The sequence below is a fragment of the Lutjanus erythropterus genome, chromosome 17 (genome assembly GCF_056507025.1).
Source record: "Lutjanus erythropterus isolate fLutEry1 chromosome 17, fLutEry1.hap2, whole genome shotgun sequence".
NCBI classification, from domain to species: Eukaryota; Metazoa; Chordata; class Actinopteri; order Lutjaniformes; family Lutjanidae; genus Lutjanus; species Lutjanus erythropterus.
This window is the reverse complement of record NC_139333.1, coordinates 16293544-16308724: the sequence shown is the minus strand read 5'-3', so window position 1 is coordinate 16308724 and position 15181 is coordinate 16293544. Positions and strand designations below refer to the sequence as shown.

At 37.5% G+C, this 15181-nt stretch overlaps 1 protein-coding gene across 1 annotated transcript; it reads left to right on the top strand.

Annotated features, from left to right (window-relative positions):
- The first annotated feature begins 923 nt into the window (after positions 1–923).
- On the top strand, positions 924–9930 carry slc35g1 (solute carrier family 35 member G1). Its single transcript, XM_084741593.1, has 5 exons — positions 924–1659; positions 4443–4623; positions 6634–6768; positions 7865–8061; positions 9098–9930. The coding sequence occupies exons 1-5, from the start codon at positions 1320–1322 to the stop codon at positions 9508–9510; spliced, it is 1266 nt and encodes a 421-aa protein (XP_084597719.1). The 5' UTR covers positions 924–1319; the 3' UTR covers positions 9511–9930.
- The last annotated feature ends 5251 nt before the right edge of the window (positions 9931–15181 follow it).

Sequence of the window (15181 nt, the reverse complement as noted above, 5' to 3'; positions counted from 1 at the left end):
ACCAGAGATGTACGTCTTTTATTGTTGCTGTTGATTTGCCACTTAAATTAGGTTTTATTTTCCCACTGGTGGCAACAATGATGGAGTTCATTTATTGTTGATGGATTTTCTGTTTTGGCTTTGTAGACTTTTCCTCTTGAGTTGATACTGAAAGTGGCTAATAATTACAGTTCTCTCCACAGAGACAAAGTGTTGTGGGCACCCCACTGTGGTGTTTCATAGAAAGGGTTTAGCTATGAATTTGTCTATTATGGGTCCAAAATTCAGCTGTATGAACAAAAACATCAGTTACTTTCAGCAAATACCCTGCCCTGAACCATCTCCAACTAAAAATTAGGAAAAAATGTTATATAATATTATATTTTATATATTTCATATTTATGTAATGTTACATCATAATTATGATGTAACATTATAGTTAATATTTAGTTTGTCCAACATCCTAAAACCTCATCAATATAACTTTAAGTCATAATGATGTAACACTAAGTCACAAGTTTGATGCTTCATGGTTATGAGGACTTATTAAGTCAATTTGACTTAAAAAAAAAACCTATGCAACTTTAATTAGTAATTAAAAACCCATTTCCGCAATGTGATGAAAAATACATAAACATAGTAAGTCATTATAATAAGAAACTATTGAAATAATGACTTAGTACCTCAAAATATTTATGACTCTCTAGAAAAATAATAACTTCTTATTTCAAAATAATGACTTAGTATCTCAAAAAATTAGTATATCAGAATAACAAGAAGCTTTCTCAAAGTAATTATTTATATCTCAAAATGATGAGTCAGTACAATAATGTGTAAGTATGTCAGAATGAGAAACTTTCTCAAAACAATGAGTTCACAAAGAAGAAATTTCATTAAAAAAGTATCTTAGTCATTAGTTGTTTTTTTTTTAAGTTTCTCATTATTTTGAGATAAGATACTAACTCGTTATTTCGTGAAAGTTTCTCATTAGCAGAATCTGTATTTTCATCACGTTAGAGGAAATGGGCGTCCGTATCTTACAATCATGAGGACTACTTTTATGTACCCTACAAAGACAACTCAAAAGTGTGCACACCGAGTGTTGGTTGGTTCAATTCTCTGCTATGGGCGTAACGTTGGGTAATGTTTTAGTTGTCCAGCAGAGGTAGTTTGGGTTCAGTTCTGCCCCCCTGTGGGTAAAGTAACCACCGCATGGGAGTTTGTGTCCTGCCACCAAGGTTAGTCATTAACCTTGCCTTCTTCTCAGTCACTCAGGGCACCAAAGAAGGCCGACACCACTCTGTCCGAGGCATGCTGTCGCCCAGCCGTCTCATCTTACCATGGACGACTGTAACCAATGCACACATGAGCGGGCTGTCTTATCCGGAGAGGACGACATTACCGTAGTGTTTCACAAAGTTGACAGCCACCATGGCTTAAACAGCGGCTGCGACGACCACGATGACGAGTGTGGCGATGACGAACGGACGGCAGAGAGGATTCACTTGCAGAGAAACTGTCGTGTGTCGTGCGAATACGATGACGATGCTGGGGAGCAGAAGGAGGAAGCGAGAGGGAGCGAAAATTCACGGGGAGGCAGCGAGAGGAACGCGCTGTGCCCGCCGGCGTTTTGCGTCAGAAGCGAGCCGGCGGCATCCCGGGAAGAAAGCGCACGTCAAGGTAGTGAAGAGCGCACGTACTTCGCTACTTCACGGGTTTATTTTTATTTTTTTTGCTGAAGTGATAACTGTCCCCATCCTTACACTGGTGCCGGCCGCTAGTGAACTTTGTGATGGGAAAAGATGCGGTAATAACGTGAAAAGCAAAAGCAGTGCTACTTCCGACGCAGCCTCACGTTGTACAACGTCATGTATCAGTAATAATCGGTGCTGATATCACGTGTAGGCTATTAGCCTATAAGCAGGGTTATAGTCGAAGGAAAGCGCAGTTAAAGTCACTTTACACATTTTATTATTATTTATTAAGTTTACATACTTTTCTCTGTCTATAAGTCTGGTACAAATAACGCGATTTCACGTAATTTAAACGTAATTTCTTAATGTTTTACATTACAGTAAAGGAGGACATCATACCCAAATGATGGGAGCTATAAGAAATGATTTCATATAGAAAGTCAGTCTCGTAAAACGGGAATATTAGATGGAAGAATTAAGTTTTGCCACGTGTAAGGCTGGCACAAATGTTATTTCACGTAATTTAAATTTCTAAACTCTATAAGAACGTGTAGTGACTTTAACTGAACTTTCCTTAGATTATATGGGTTTTCTCCCCAGCTACAGGCACTTTTCATTCCCAGTATATTATAAACATCTTGATTAAAACAAAAGACAAAATAATGTGATTTAATAACATTTATGAACCATTTTATGGGTCCAACCACCACTTTTGTTCATGTCCCACACCTGTGGTCTCAATGTTCACATACGTGAAATGAGGTAATAAAATTACATCCTGACATTATTCCAAATGAAATGTTTCATAAAGTTTAGGCCACTTTCTCTGTCCTTAAGGCCAGCACAAATGTAACTTTACGTAATTTAAAGGTAATCTCATAATATGATTTATGTAGCAGTAAAAGGGGACACTCCAGCCTAATGCCTAAATTATGTGGGCTATACTTAAGAAGTAATCTTCAGTCCAAATGTCTTTTTTAATGATAATTTTTTTTATTTCATGGGACAGCAAAACCTTTTATCACACTTGTAAAGTCACTTTACACATTTTTATAAAGTTTAGGCATACTTTTCTGTCTGTGAGGCTGTCACAAATGACATAATTTCAAGCAGTTTAAATGCAATTTTCTAATATTTTTTTTACGTGGCAGTTAAAGCGGACGTCATAGCCCACTACCCAAATGATTTGGGGTTTAATAAACCATGTTTGATGGAAATATCTTTTTTATGGTGGTTTATTATGGCAGAGTGCAGTGAAACAGTAACAGTAGATGGTGGTTGGTCTTACCCTGAGTGCATATGTCTTAATTTACATTTTATGCCTCAAAATATGTTTTTCACAGCAGTTATACTGATATCAAATAGTAGGGTGAGCACAGGTGTTGTCAGCTATACTAATCAATTATACTAATTAAGGTCCCATTCCATTTTACTGTAGCAGAAGCCTTTCTGGTGAGTCAGTATGCACAATAGGAGCACCTTGACTCTGTTTGACCTGAATGGAGCATAACCTTAATTATCATCAGTGATAACATCTGTATTTTCTGTACAAAATGGCTTCTGTGAAAGAGGTTTTTAACTATGATGCACATCTTTGCCTTACAAAATCTTTATGCCTGATTAAAGTATGTCAACATGTAGGTTGATAAGTGTGTAGCTGTTGAAGATAAACTGCTGTAAACCAGCTTATGACTTGCATCATCCTTAAAGAGGATGGATGACTGTGCACTTTTACAGTACCGGGGCAACAGCACCTGCAGGCTTTCAGCATATTACACTTATAAAAAAAACCCAAACATTTCCATTCATATGGCTACAGTGATAATGTGAATATCTTTAGTTTGACTGTCTTGTTCAATAAATGCAAGCCCATCAACTATAGGAACTATAGGGGGTTTCTCAGTGGTGTAAACTGGTATGAGGAAGAATGGTGATTTGGCTTTACTTGGGAAGTTTACAAGGAAGTGAGAAGTGAGAGTTTCTTGTTATGTGCCTATTGTTTCTGGTGAAAAATGATGCGTAAAAGAGTACATTGTCTAAATTTCAGTTATGAGATTAAAATTGCACTTGACTTGTAATCCATCAATATTGCTGCATTGTTATGTAATAAAGTGATGATATAATCATATCAAGTTCTAAAAAACATATAGTCCAAGTCAGTGATTCCAAGCAAAATACAATAAAATATTTATGTACTATAATCTAATGCAGTAATGTAACACTGTCATAATCATCCTGCCTATGTTCACTAGGCATTATAGCAAAAATTCTCTGTACACAGATCTGATAGCATTACTGTAATATGACAACTTAAAGGTTAAGGAGGCCGGATGAACATCCATGTCTTCGGCTTGGCGTAAGGTTGAGAAAACAACACCGTGTGTGATAAATGGAATGGTAAGTAGACCACACATTGTGGACAAATACAAAGAAAGACAGCCATGTGACCTTAGGTTGAAATCCTATCTGCCCCAGCTTGTCGGTTTATTTCGCCACAGGTAGGGCATGCAATCACTAAACCACTGCCTTTGCCAAATCTTTTACTGGTGTTTTTCTCAACTGAATTTTGACGAAGGCCACGTGGAGTTCAATAACACACTCTCAGCTTGACTGCTCCATCATCCAGTTATTGTATCCACATAAGAGGTGTTATTTTTAAATGAAATGTGGAACATTGATACCCCTCTTAGCGTCCCCTTCTCTCTACCCATCTGCTCCCCCACTCTCGCTCCCTGTTCTTTGACTCTCCTCCTTTCCTCTCTTTCACAGACCCAGAGAAAACAAAGACATGTCCAGGGCTTGGTTTGTTCTATGCTTTCCTGTCCACAGTTTTCTTCTCCCTCATTAGCCTCTTGGTGAAAACCATCCAGGGAGTCCATGCCATAGAAATCAGCGCCATACGCTGCTTCTTCCAGATTCTCTTTATGGCGCCGTTACTCATCTACAACAAGTAAGCATGATGAAGAAACTCACACATTTAGATTCTCTGCAATCAAACAGTTAAACTTTAATCACAGATTTAAGATTTACATATTTTATATGCCATAATTACTACTATAGTAGCAGTTCACTTTAAAACCAATAATTTATGTGTTGTGATTAAAAGTGCATAATCTCTGGGGATTCCTGCATTTGTGTTCATGCATTGTTACCCACTTCAAAGGCAAATACCTAGGCTTAACATACAATAACTGCTCAAACATAAAATTTAAGTTGTCAAAATACTGTGAGTGTTGTGTATTATTCCCCTCAGCCCTGTTGATGTTGTACTCTTTGTAGATCTAGGGGTGGGAAGGTTTTAGATAAGGCATTCTCATATGAAGTGTACTGATCAGTAATAGTATATTGTACTACCCTGGAAACCAGACAAATCTGTGACCTGTTGTTTAATTTGCTGTGGGAGATGTGTCGGGTCACCCTCCTGTTCACACACCAGGATCATCAAATTCAGATAAAACTATCAAACTAGGCAGTGCTGATTAAGTGTGAATATTACGATTTTGCTACAACATTTGGAGGAAGGAGAAAAAGGCACTATTAATGCTGAAAGGTACTTTTTCATAGACGTCCCTGCTTTCCCGAGACGCATTCTGCACGTAACAGCGTGGCTTCGTAGTAAAAGAGTTTGGGTAAAAGGGTAATATATCTGTCTCGCACTGACAATGCTTGACACATTATGAAGTACAAAACGTGACAACAGGGACCCCGAATTGTTGAGCGTCTAAAATGTATTTTTTTGGGAACATGTTGCAGTCATCAAAATTAGAACGACTGTATATTTATAATAAAGTTAATCAGTTTAATCATTAAATATCTTGTCTTTGTACTGTATTCAATTGGATATTGGTTGAAAGGTTTTTGCAAATCATTTGCATACTATTTACATTTTACATGTCACAACTTTTTGGAATTGGAGTTTGTACTTTTTCTAGGGGGAGGAGGGAAATTTCCAGGTTTACTGAAACACAACATAAGAGAAAGTATATGAAGGGAAATAAAAATGTAGCTTCTAACAGTCATCAAGTTTACTCTCTGTCCATTTATTCCACTAGCTTGATATGATTGACTTATAATTGGGAAATAAAAAATAAATATATGCACCCTCATCCTTCTGTTAATGGATAGAAAACCTTTTCACCATAGAATCACTTGTAATTTATTTACAGTAAATTAAATTGTTATCTGCAGTCAGTGTGTTACCTATAGTAGACGATGGTTGGCACACCTCTGGCTGGAGAAGCAGAGAGGAGCATCAGTATGGAAGCTAGACAGGGTCAGCAACAAAAGGTAGTTTAGTCACATAAAAAAAGATTCACCTATAAAAAATAACATCAGTTTAAATGTACACTACACTTAACATATTTTAATTGCCTTACATATAGCCTTTTCTGACAGGACACTGCTGTTATATAAGTATTTGTATCTCAAAACCAACCAAACTCCATGGGTGAAATCAGTAATTTTACCTTGCATAACACAAGAACTGCTGGTCTTCCGCTGCCTCAATCACACAATAACAAAAAGTCACACAATAGGCTTATAAAATGATGGTAGCTATCACATCGATAAGTACCTCATACAACCACACATTAAATAATCTGAACTATCCCTTTAAACTGAATTCCCATAAAGTACCACCAGTACTGCTATTCATTCATTTACCTATTCATCCATCCATCCATACATCCTCTACATTCCTGCATTGTTTTTACATTCATTCATAACCACCTCTGTTTTCAGCCCCACCCATTCATCTTTCCATCGGTCACCGTCATCTCTACATGACCTAAATCTACCCCTCCATCTCTCCGGCCATCCGATCGTTTGTCATCTCTCAGCTCACTTTGCCGCTCAGATTTTCTCCATGCGTCTCTTCCTAAATTCTGTCAGTCGGTCTAATCATCCATCCGTCCATCCAGTCACTCATTCATCCATCATCCTCATATCTCTGCTCCTCCAGGACAGGTTTCCTTGGTCCCAGAGATAAACGAATATATCTGGTACTTCGGGGTTTCATTGGTTCCAATTCCATGATCCTGTTCTTCTATGCTGTTCAGCAGATGCCCCTCGCAGATGCCACCGTCATCGTGTTCAGGTGAGAGTGGGTAGGAAATCATTGGAGATTATACTAACATGACACACAGGCTCTATCCTCCCTGAATTGTTTGGCTGTGACCTTTTCCCTTAATCTCCCTCTCGTTCTCATTCTTTCCTCTCCCTCATCTCTTTATCTCACTTTCCAATATTGTCCTTATTCCTCTAAATTAACTCTCTCCAATTACTGCCAGTAATTTATTAAAGATCTGTGTGAGTGGATTTGAATAGAGCTGTTTATTTCACACACTGTGAAGTCTTGGGGAAAAAAGTAAGTTGACTGAGTTAAATTGAATAATTAGTTTAAAGTCTTAATTGAGTTTTGTAAAAAACAGTTAACTGAACTTAAGAAAGCATAAGTTGAGTTGTTAAGTTGAACAACTGAGCTCAGTCACACTGATAAATATATTTTTGGAGTCAACATTTTCTTTTTACAGATCATAATACAGATTGTTTTTATATTTTAGCTTTATGAACAGCATTTTATGCGCATAATCATTCTTCTTGGCTTAAGTTGCTGTTTTTTGTGTGTTTTTAATTTATACTCATTTATAATATTGAAAACATCTACCATATTGCATATATATTGATATTGGATTTTTTTTTACTCTAATATTGGTAGCGGCATCAGCCCCAAAAATCCAGTATTGGTGTGGCTCTAGTTTTTATGTTAAGTGAACACATATTATTGGTTTTATTTAACAAGAAAATGACTACATGTCATATGAATGTAAAACACTATACAGTACGTATTTTTACAGCTATTTTTAAGATTCATTCAGGTACCAAAATTAGTCCACAATATATGTATCGGTCTTGCACTAGTAAGGCTATATTGATTTTATGTGTCAGTATCACAAGAAATGAGTATTTGAGTGAAGTGAACATTCATGTCATTTTTACAGTCGTGAACATCTGGACAGACTTGACACTAAAATATTGTGTCATGGATGATCTGTTGAGACATTAATCGACATTTCTCAACACTTTTCTCTGATCTTCCCTCTATATTTTGTTCATTTGTCTGGATCCATACATGTATTACTTTTACTATTTATTATTGACTATTAACTCTTTCATTGTCCCCTACCCTTCAGTAATCCAGTCTTTACCGCCCTCCTGGCCTGGATCTTCCTGAAGGAGAGATGCACGATCTGGGACTGTGCCTTCACTATTTTTACCCTCACTGGAGTCATCCTCATCGCCCGGCCGCCATTCATCTTTGGCCAGGATCTACGTGGCATTGAGGGGGACTACGCTAACCACATCAAGGGCACGATCACCGCCTTTGCAGGTGATATGACTAATAAACTCATACAGCTCTTATATAGCAGTAAAGTTTGTTTAACCATAATAAGTCAGTAAAATTACTCAGGAGGGAATAGGACATTGAGAATTTTATACTTTATTTGTATTACAGACCATTTTAACCAGGTGAGGATTACCATGGCAACCAGGGGAATTCAGTGCAGTGCAGCTATGTTCTCTGGCCCTTCAGGGTCAGCTGGGAGATACAGCCTTTCCAATTAGTCATAGTTCTACTCTGCGGCTCTCTTTCCAGGTTGTGATGCTGAAAAACTGTAGCTCCTCTCAGTGTGAAGGAGTGTTAGTTTAAGGTCCTTTCAGATTTACTCGTATAAGCATCTCACGCAATCTCAAAAAGCTGCGTAAGCCACTCTGCTAAGAAAGCTAATTTTGGATGCGTAGATTTGCAGCTTAAATTTTCCAACCTTGCATTTTGTGCTTCTACCACTGCTACGCTCAGTCTGCTCTGTGCTAATTGACGTGGCATCCGTCAAAAATAAAGCAGAGAGCTGCTTCTGAGACTTGCCGAAGGGCTGCTGGTGGAATCACAAGCGACATATAAATTAAGCAATTTTTCTGTTAGAAGTTGCCAAAAACACTGTCTACAGCTCTATTGTGGTAAACAACAAAGACCTTGTTAGTTTTTTGTTTGAAATCACATCACATCATCACCATCAGTGAACAGTGGGACCCACAAGGCTCTCGCTGAGGGTGTGTTCTGAGAAATGTGAGACAGAGTCTGCAGGGAGGACTGACTGGGTTGCTTTTCTGCACAAAAATTCATAGAGTTTTCTCGTTTAAGTTGCCAAAAACATGACCTTCTACCACATTACTGTTTTTTTCTGATAGCACAGCTGTGTTAGTTCATGTGTGGGTGGATTCTTTGTGAATTGCAGCAACACTATAGAATTCTACAGGGGTCTACAGGATTTAAGCTCAAATGTCTTTAAAATTGATTTATTAATTATCAGTATTCTTCTGATTGCTGTATTCATTCATTCTCGTCTTTCTGTATCCATTCATAGCGGCTATCACAGCAGCTATTACCTTTGTTCTCCTTCGCAAGATTGGGAAGAGCGTCCACTACTACCTCTCTGTCTGGTACTACGCTGTCATCGGTTTCATCGAGTGCATCATCACTGTATCCGTCCTTGGGGAATGGAAAATCCCATTTTGTGGCCGTGATCGCTGGATGCTGATGTTGATTGCTGTCCTGGGTATCGCCGGCCAGACCTTCCTCACAAAGGCCCTGCAGATCGAGAAGGCCGGACCCGTGGCCCTGATGAGGACTGTCGACGTGTTGCTGGCGTTCATCTTCCAGTTCATTTTCTTTAACCGTGCCCCGACCTGGTTGAGCCTCGGAGGGGCGCTGTGTGTGGTGGCGAGCACCAGTGGAGTAGCACTTAAGAAGTGGTTCAGCTGTGCTCGCAAGAGCTGAGATGGAGAAGCAACATAATACTCTGGTATTACTATTAATTCTTTTTTCAATATTATATGTTCTTGGTTTACTCTGTATTTTACTCGTTTTTTACATGCAAACCTATGAGGAGGTTTGAGGAGTTAAAATAGAAATATAGGAGGATAATCCAGTAGGGGTCAGTTATAAGCTTCTGATAGTTTTTAATTCAAAACTGAATTCTGTACATCTATACATGTTGATTCCTCAGAGTCAACCTGTGTAATTTATCGTTATGCATTTATTTTTGTGAGAACACATGAAAAAGATGGAGGAGAAACTGTTGCTGCCCCCAAACCATACCGCGCTCTCTGGAGCTTCTGTAGCTAACTAACTGCCGATTTAACAGATTTCCTATTTTTGCCTTAAAGGGTAACTTCAGTATTTTTTCACCCCGGACCCAATTTTCTCATGTTGTTGTGTCTAAGGGACAGCGGTGAAACTGGTCTGGTACTGGGTGTGACCACTGCAGCCAGCTAAAGCTAAAACAAACTGTGATAACTGCCTGTTTCCCAGCTGACAGCTGTGGCGGCCTCCCTCAATACTGGAGCAATTTCAAAAATTCTGGTCTTCTTAATCGCTTAAACACAAAAACACGAATACAAAAAAATACCAAAGTTACCCTGTATTATAAACATGTTTGTAATCAAATGGGGTTGAATTTCACCATAACGAAGCAGTTTGATGACATATATCTTCAGTCCCATGATTCTTTGCTTTAAACTGAATGAAATAGCCAAAGAAAGATTTACTGTATGGGACCAATCACACTGTGTCACATAACAGGGCAATCGTGATAAACTAAAAAAACAAAAAACAAAAAAAAAAACCTCACACTACACATTTCATTTTATTGTAGTATGACGAGGCATTATCAAATGAGTTCCTGCAAAAAATATTTGGTATATTTGTGGTGCTGACAAAAAGTATTTATTATAAAGACATTGCTAAAAATTGAGTCAACAAAAAAGAAACGCTGAAAATAAAATCCCAAAACCGGTTACAAGTTTTTACTTGAAAACGAGGCCATGCTGTAGGATTCTCAGGGATCTCTTAGTTAATTGTTTATAATGCCCAAATGTCACCTAAATCCAATCCATATCCATGAAGAATTTATTCCTTTCTGAAACATTGATTTTTGCTTTGATTTTTTCTTTCATCACCCCTGTCTTATCTAATACATTAAAAGATGATAAGCTAATATCAATTATTTTCCAAACCATGGCTTATCATTTATTAACAATATCTTTGAAGTGCCTTTTGTAGGGAACTTTCACCTCTGGTTTCCTTTAGTGGAGCTGCTCAGTAACCAGCAGCTTTTATTTGCAGCTCTCAGGTGTGATTGTGCATATTAATATGAATATAAAGAAGGGTGCTTCTGAAAAAAAAGAAAAAAAAAACTCAATCATTTTTAACATGCTTGTATGACAAAGATAAAGTCTAACAGCAGTTTTAATGAGGCACCTAAGACCTGACCCACAAAGGCCACACTGATTTCCTCAGGAGGAGTCAGCTCTCTCATGTTGGCTAGCACTTAGAACCGAAGCGTCTAATTAGTGTTCTCAGCAGTCTAAAATTACATTTTCTATGATGCTCAGAGGGGGGTGTTGTTTGCACTTTGTCTTTGCTAGGGGGGCAGAAAAAGTGTCAGTGACCTGCCACTATAATTCAACAAATGATGATCATCCAAACAGATGGTGACTCCTTTGGTTAATTCAACAACCGAGAAGAAATATCAGGTTTTACCCTGAAGAATTGTTGTTTTTGTGATCGCCTTGGCTTCTTGTGCAATGATGAGGATGTCTATCATCCCTTTAAGCAGGGTTGGGTCAAATTCCTTTGAAATGTAGTCATTTACTGAATACTAATCTATTCTGAATAGTTTTTGATTACTTCAAAATCAAATGTTGAAAATATTGTACCTTATATTAAAACAATAAGAGGAGCACTTATTAAAAAAGTTTATCTTCCATTTTCAATGCAAATAAGAAAAAAGGAATAAAAACTCCATTGTCCATAAATCGTCATTAAAGTCAAGTTGCCATGTCTGTCCAGACTTGTATAATATTTTTAGTTATGACTTTGAAGGAATTAAATAAAACAAATGCAATACAAGATCTGGTGAGAAACATGTCGTCTTCACTTAAAGACTGTACAGCATGCAGAAGTACAGAGGACTGAGAGAGAGCTGAACATTTTGATGTCACAGTGAAGTTGACCTTTGACCTTTTGGATATTAAATGTCATCACTTCATCATTTTTATCCCATTAGACATTTGTGTGAATCTTTGTCATAATTAGCATATGAATTCTTAAGTTCGGGCCAAAAAAAAATTTGTAAGGTCACAGTGACCTTTGACCTTTGACCTCAAGTTCTAATCAAATTTGAAAGAAAATCTGTAAAGGCATTCTCGAAAGAGCATGTGACCCTGGACCACCAAAATCTAATCAAGCTAAGTGAGCGTTTGTACCAAGTTTGAATGAACACCAAGGCGTTTTCGCGAGAATGGGAAGGACAGACTGATGGACAACCCAAAAACAGATAATCCCTCTCAGCCGGCTGTCACCGGCGTGGAGACACAAAAACAAGAAAATATTGCCTTTAACAAAACTGGCAACCTGAAATGTGTACAGTAGAACATAATCGGCATATGTATCATATTTGTAATGAAAAATGTAATCAACTAATCCTTGACAATGTAACTATAACCTAAAAACATTTTCTTTTCAAATGTAATCTGGGCTGATTATTGTTGATAACATTGATAACAAATAATTCCACCCAACGCTGTCCATAAATGGGTTAGTTGTACCTGGATGGGTCCATGTTTGACAAAGTTGCAAAAAAAACAAAAAAACACAAGTTTTAGGAAAACTAGATGAGTTAAACTCCCAACAAAAAAATGAGACTTAAAAATAGTCTTAAAATGTATTGAAATACTTTCAAAGCAAAAAGATCTTGTGCTAAAAGCAAAATTGTGTTTTGTTCTTTGGCACTAAAAGTTGCCTTGAATCAACGGTAATTTATGTTATTATTTACAGGAAGCCCTCAAAATACCCTCATTTTAAGGGGTGTAGGTTTCTGGCACAGCTGCCCTTGTGTTCTGTGTTTGTTACACGAATCATCCAGTATTCTTAGCATTTAGTGAGGAGTTTCCCACTGTCATGACTGATGATGTCTCAGTGCAACTGCACCCCTCTGTTGCAGAAATGTTTAATTGGGTGCTAGAAAAGGAAGGCAATTAGTGCTGCTAGACTGCCATTTAACGTCCTGCGGTTCCTTCCTCGCTGTTTTTCACACACTGCTGTTTTCTGTTCTCGTTCAACCTGTTGAGAACTGTGTCAGCACCTCTGCATCATAAGACTTGTCTCCAATTATAGTTTTTCCTTTTGTAAAGTAAACTCTTTATCACTTTTTAATAAGCAAACTCTTGAGTTCACATTGTTTTATTGTTTTGTTGAATCAGATACTCCATATGCCAGTGATGTGTGTGTGTTTCTTAAATTCTCTTCTGTATGAAGACAAACATAGATTCTAGGGGGAATATTTAGATTTCCAACGTTCCTATAGGACTCAGCAGAGTCTGATATGTAAATGTTTAAATGCAGAAATGCTCCCCTTTCTATGCTGGATAAAGCACTCTCCTATGAGAGTTTATTTGATTTTTATTTACATTCAATTTGCTGTGGTTTGATATTCATCTCAACTGTGCACAAACATGTAAGAAGAGACTAAAGGGGTAGTTAGGATTATTTGAAGTGGGGTTGTACAAAGTACTTATCCATGCTCAGTGTATCACCTTCAGTAGATGGCGGTCTGCATGGCCCCAGTTTGGAGAGGCAGCAGGAGTACCAGTGTAGGAAGCTAAGCAATGTACTACTGTGGACAGAGTCAGCAGCAAAACAGATTAAAGGCCCACCTTAAAAAAAAATCTATATCACTTTAAGTGTATGCTATATTTTCAGCGCTTCACACAGCCTTTTCTGACAGGAAGCTGCTATTATATAAGCCAAATATTGTGCTATTGAAATAGATTTTGCTGCTGACCCCGTCCACAGCACCTCATTGCTTAACCTCCAATGCTGGGACTCCACTCTGTTTCTCCAAATTGCTGGCGTTCTGACCGCCATCTACTGCAGGTAACAGATAATAGCTAATAACCTCCTACAACCCACTTCAAATAATCCAAACTATTCTTTTAAGTTATTCTTAATAGGATTGCACTGATACATGTATACAATACCAATTATTATTACTATTATTATTATCAGTTCATAAAATTCTGATCCTATCAATTGGTTTTAAAAAGTAGACTATAGTAAAATGATTGATTTGGGTTCATAAAACAAGCCCTTGGATATAAGTAAATGACGAATAATTACATCAGTCAAACTTTAGTGAGAGAGGTTTATTTAAAGACACTGTGACATTATTTTAATCTTTGTTTATAGGATGTCATGATCACTTAAGATGTTCTGAGGCTAATTTTACTGTATGTTCTTGTTTGATTTGCTTTGACATTGATTTTCTCAGAATATTAGTTTAGTTGACTTGGATGCTGGTAGTGTAAGCACAATGTGTTGTATTTCCATCTAATGGTCAGGTGAACATTTGTTTCGAGACCTATAAGCCTTACAAACCTACTGAAGCTGTTTTTTAGGGTTTTTAAACTATGCTTTAATAGTATTTATTTTACTATTTCTGTAATGTATTACATCAACATATTCTATGAGATGTAAATATTTCTGGATAGGAATTGATTATATTTAGTATATTATGATTTAATAATAAATTCTATATGAAGTTATTGTCTGTGGTCTTATTTAATGGCTGTATTTGTGAGAAAAAGTTATTTTTCTGCTGTCAAACTTCTGCACACTGGTTTGTTTTTCATAAATCACTTGAGAAATCACATTTTGTCTTTCTAACATGACTGAAACTTGTGGAACAGACCCAAGCTGTGCAGAGGCATTGTTTGTACTTACATCATTGTCCCAGAAGCCCATGCTGTTACCCGAGCTCTGCTCATGACTCAATAGCTGACAATTGTACAAACCAGGCTCTGAGCATAGAGCCTTTTTTTTTTTTGCAAACCACTGAGTCAGGTAGCTGTTGCTCAGAATAGTACCTGTCATTGTGTGTCTGTGTGTGCACGCGTGTATGCATGCAGGTTATTTGTCTCTGCGAGCATCACACCTTTGTTTATTTCCCCCTTTGTTTGTAAACAACACACGGTTGTGAGGCACTGTGTATTCATGCAGAATGGCAGTGTTTCATTGTGTTGCAATATAAGCCATATCTTGCAAAACAAAGGTTTGTAGCCTCCATAGACGGCTAACTGCATGCAGATGGTGTTATAAACCTTCCTCTGCATCTAGGCTGTGGTTGCAGGGTAATTCTTCAGCTGAGCACTGAGTTAAGTGAAGTGTGAAAAGGCTGAACTAGAACACAGCAGCTCTTTGTTGCAGCCGGTAGAATGAGGACTTACTTGAGGCTAAAGATGTTTTGCACTGATTTTTTTTTTTCTTTTTTGTTGTTGATATTTTGAATCTTCCACCTCCAGTTTTAGTGCTACTTTTTGTCTTCTTTATTCAGTTTCATAAAGCAAACAACAATACAATATACTCATATTGCTAAGGGTACTAATAACAC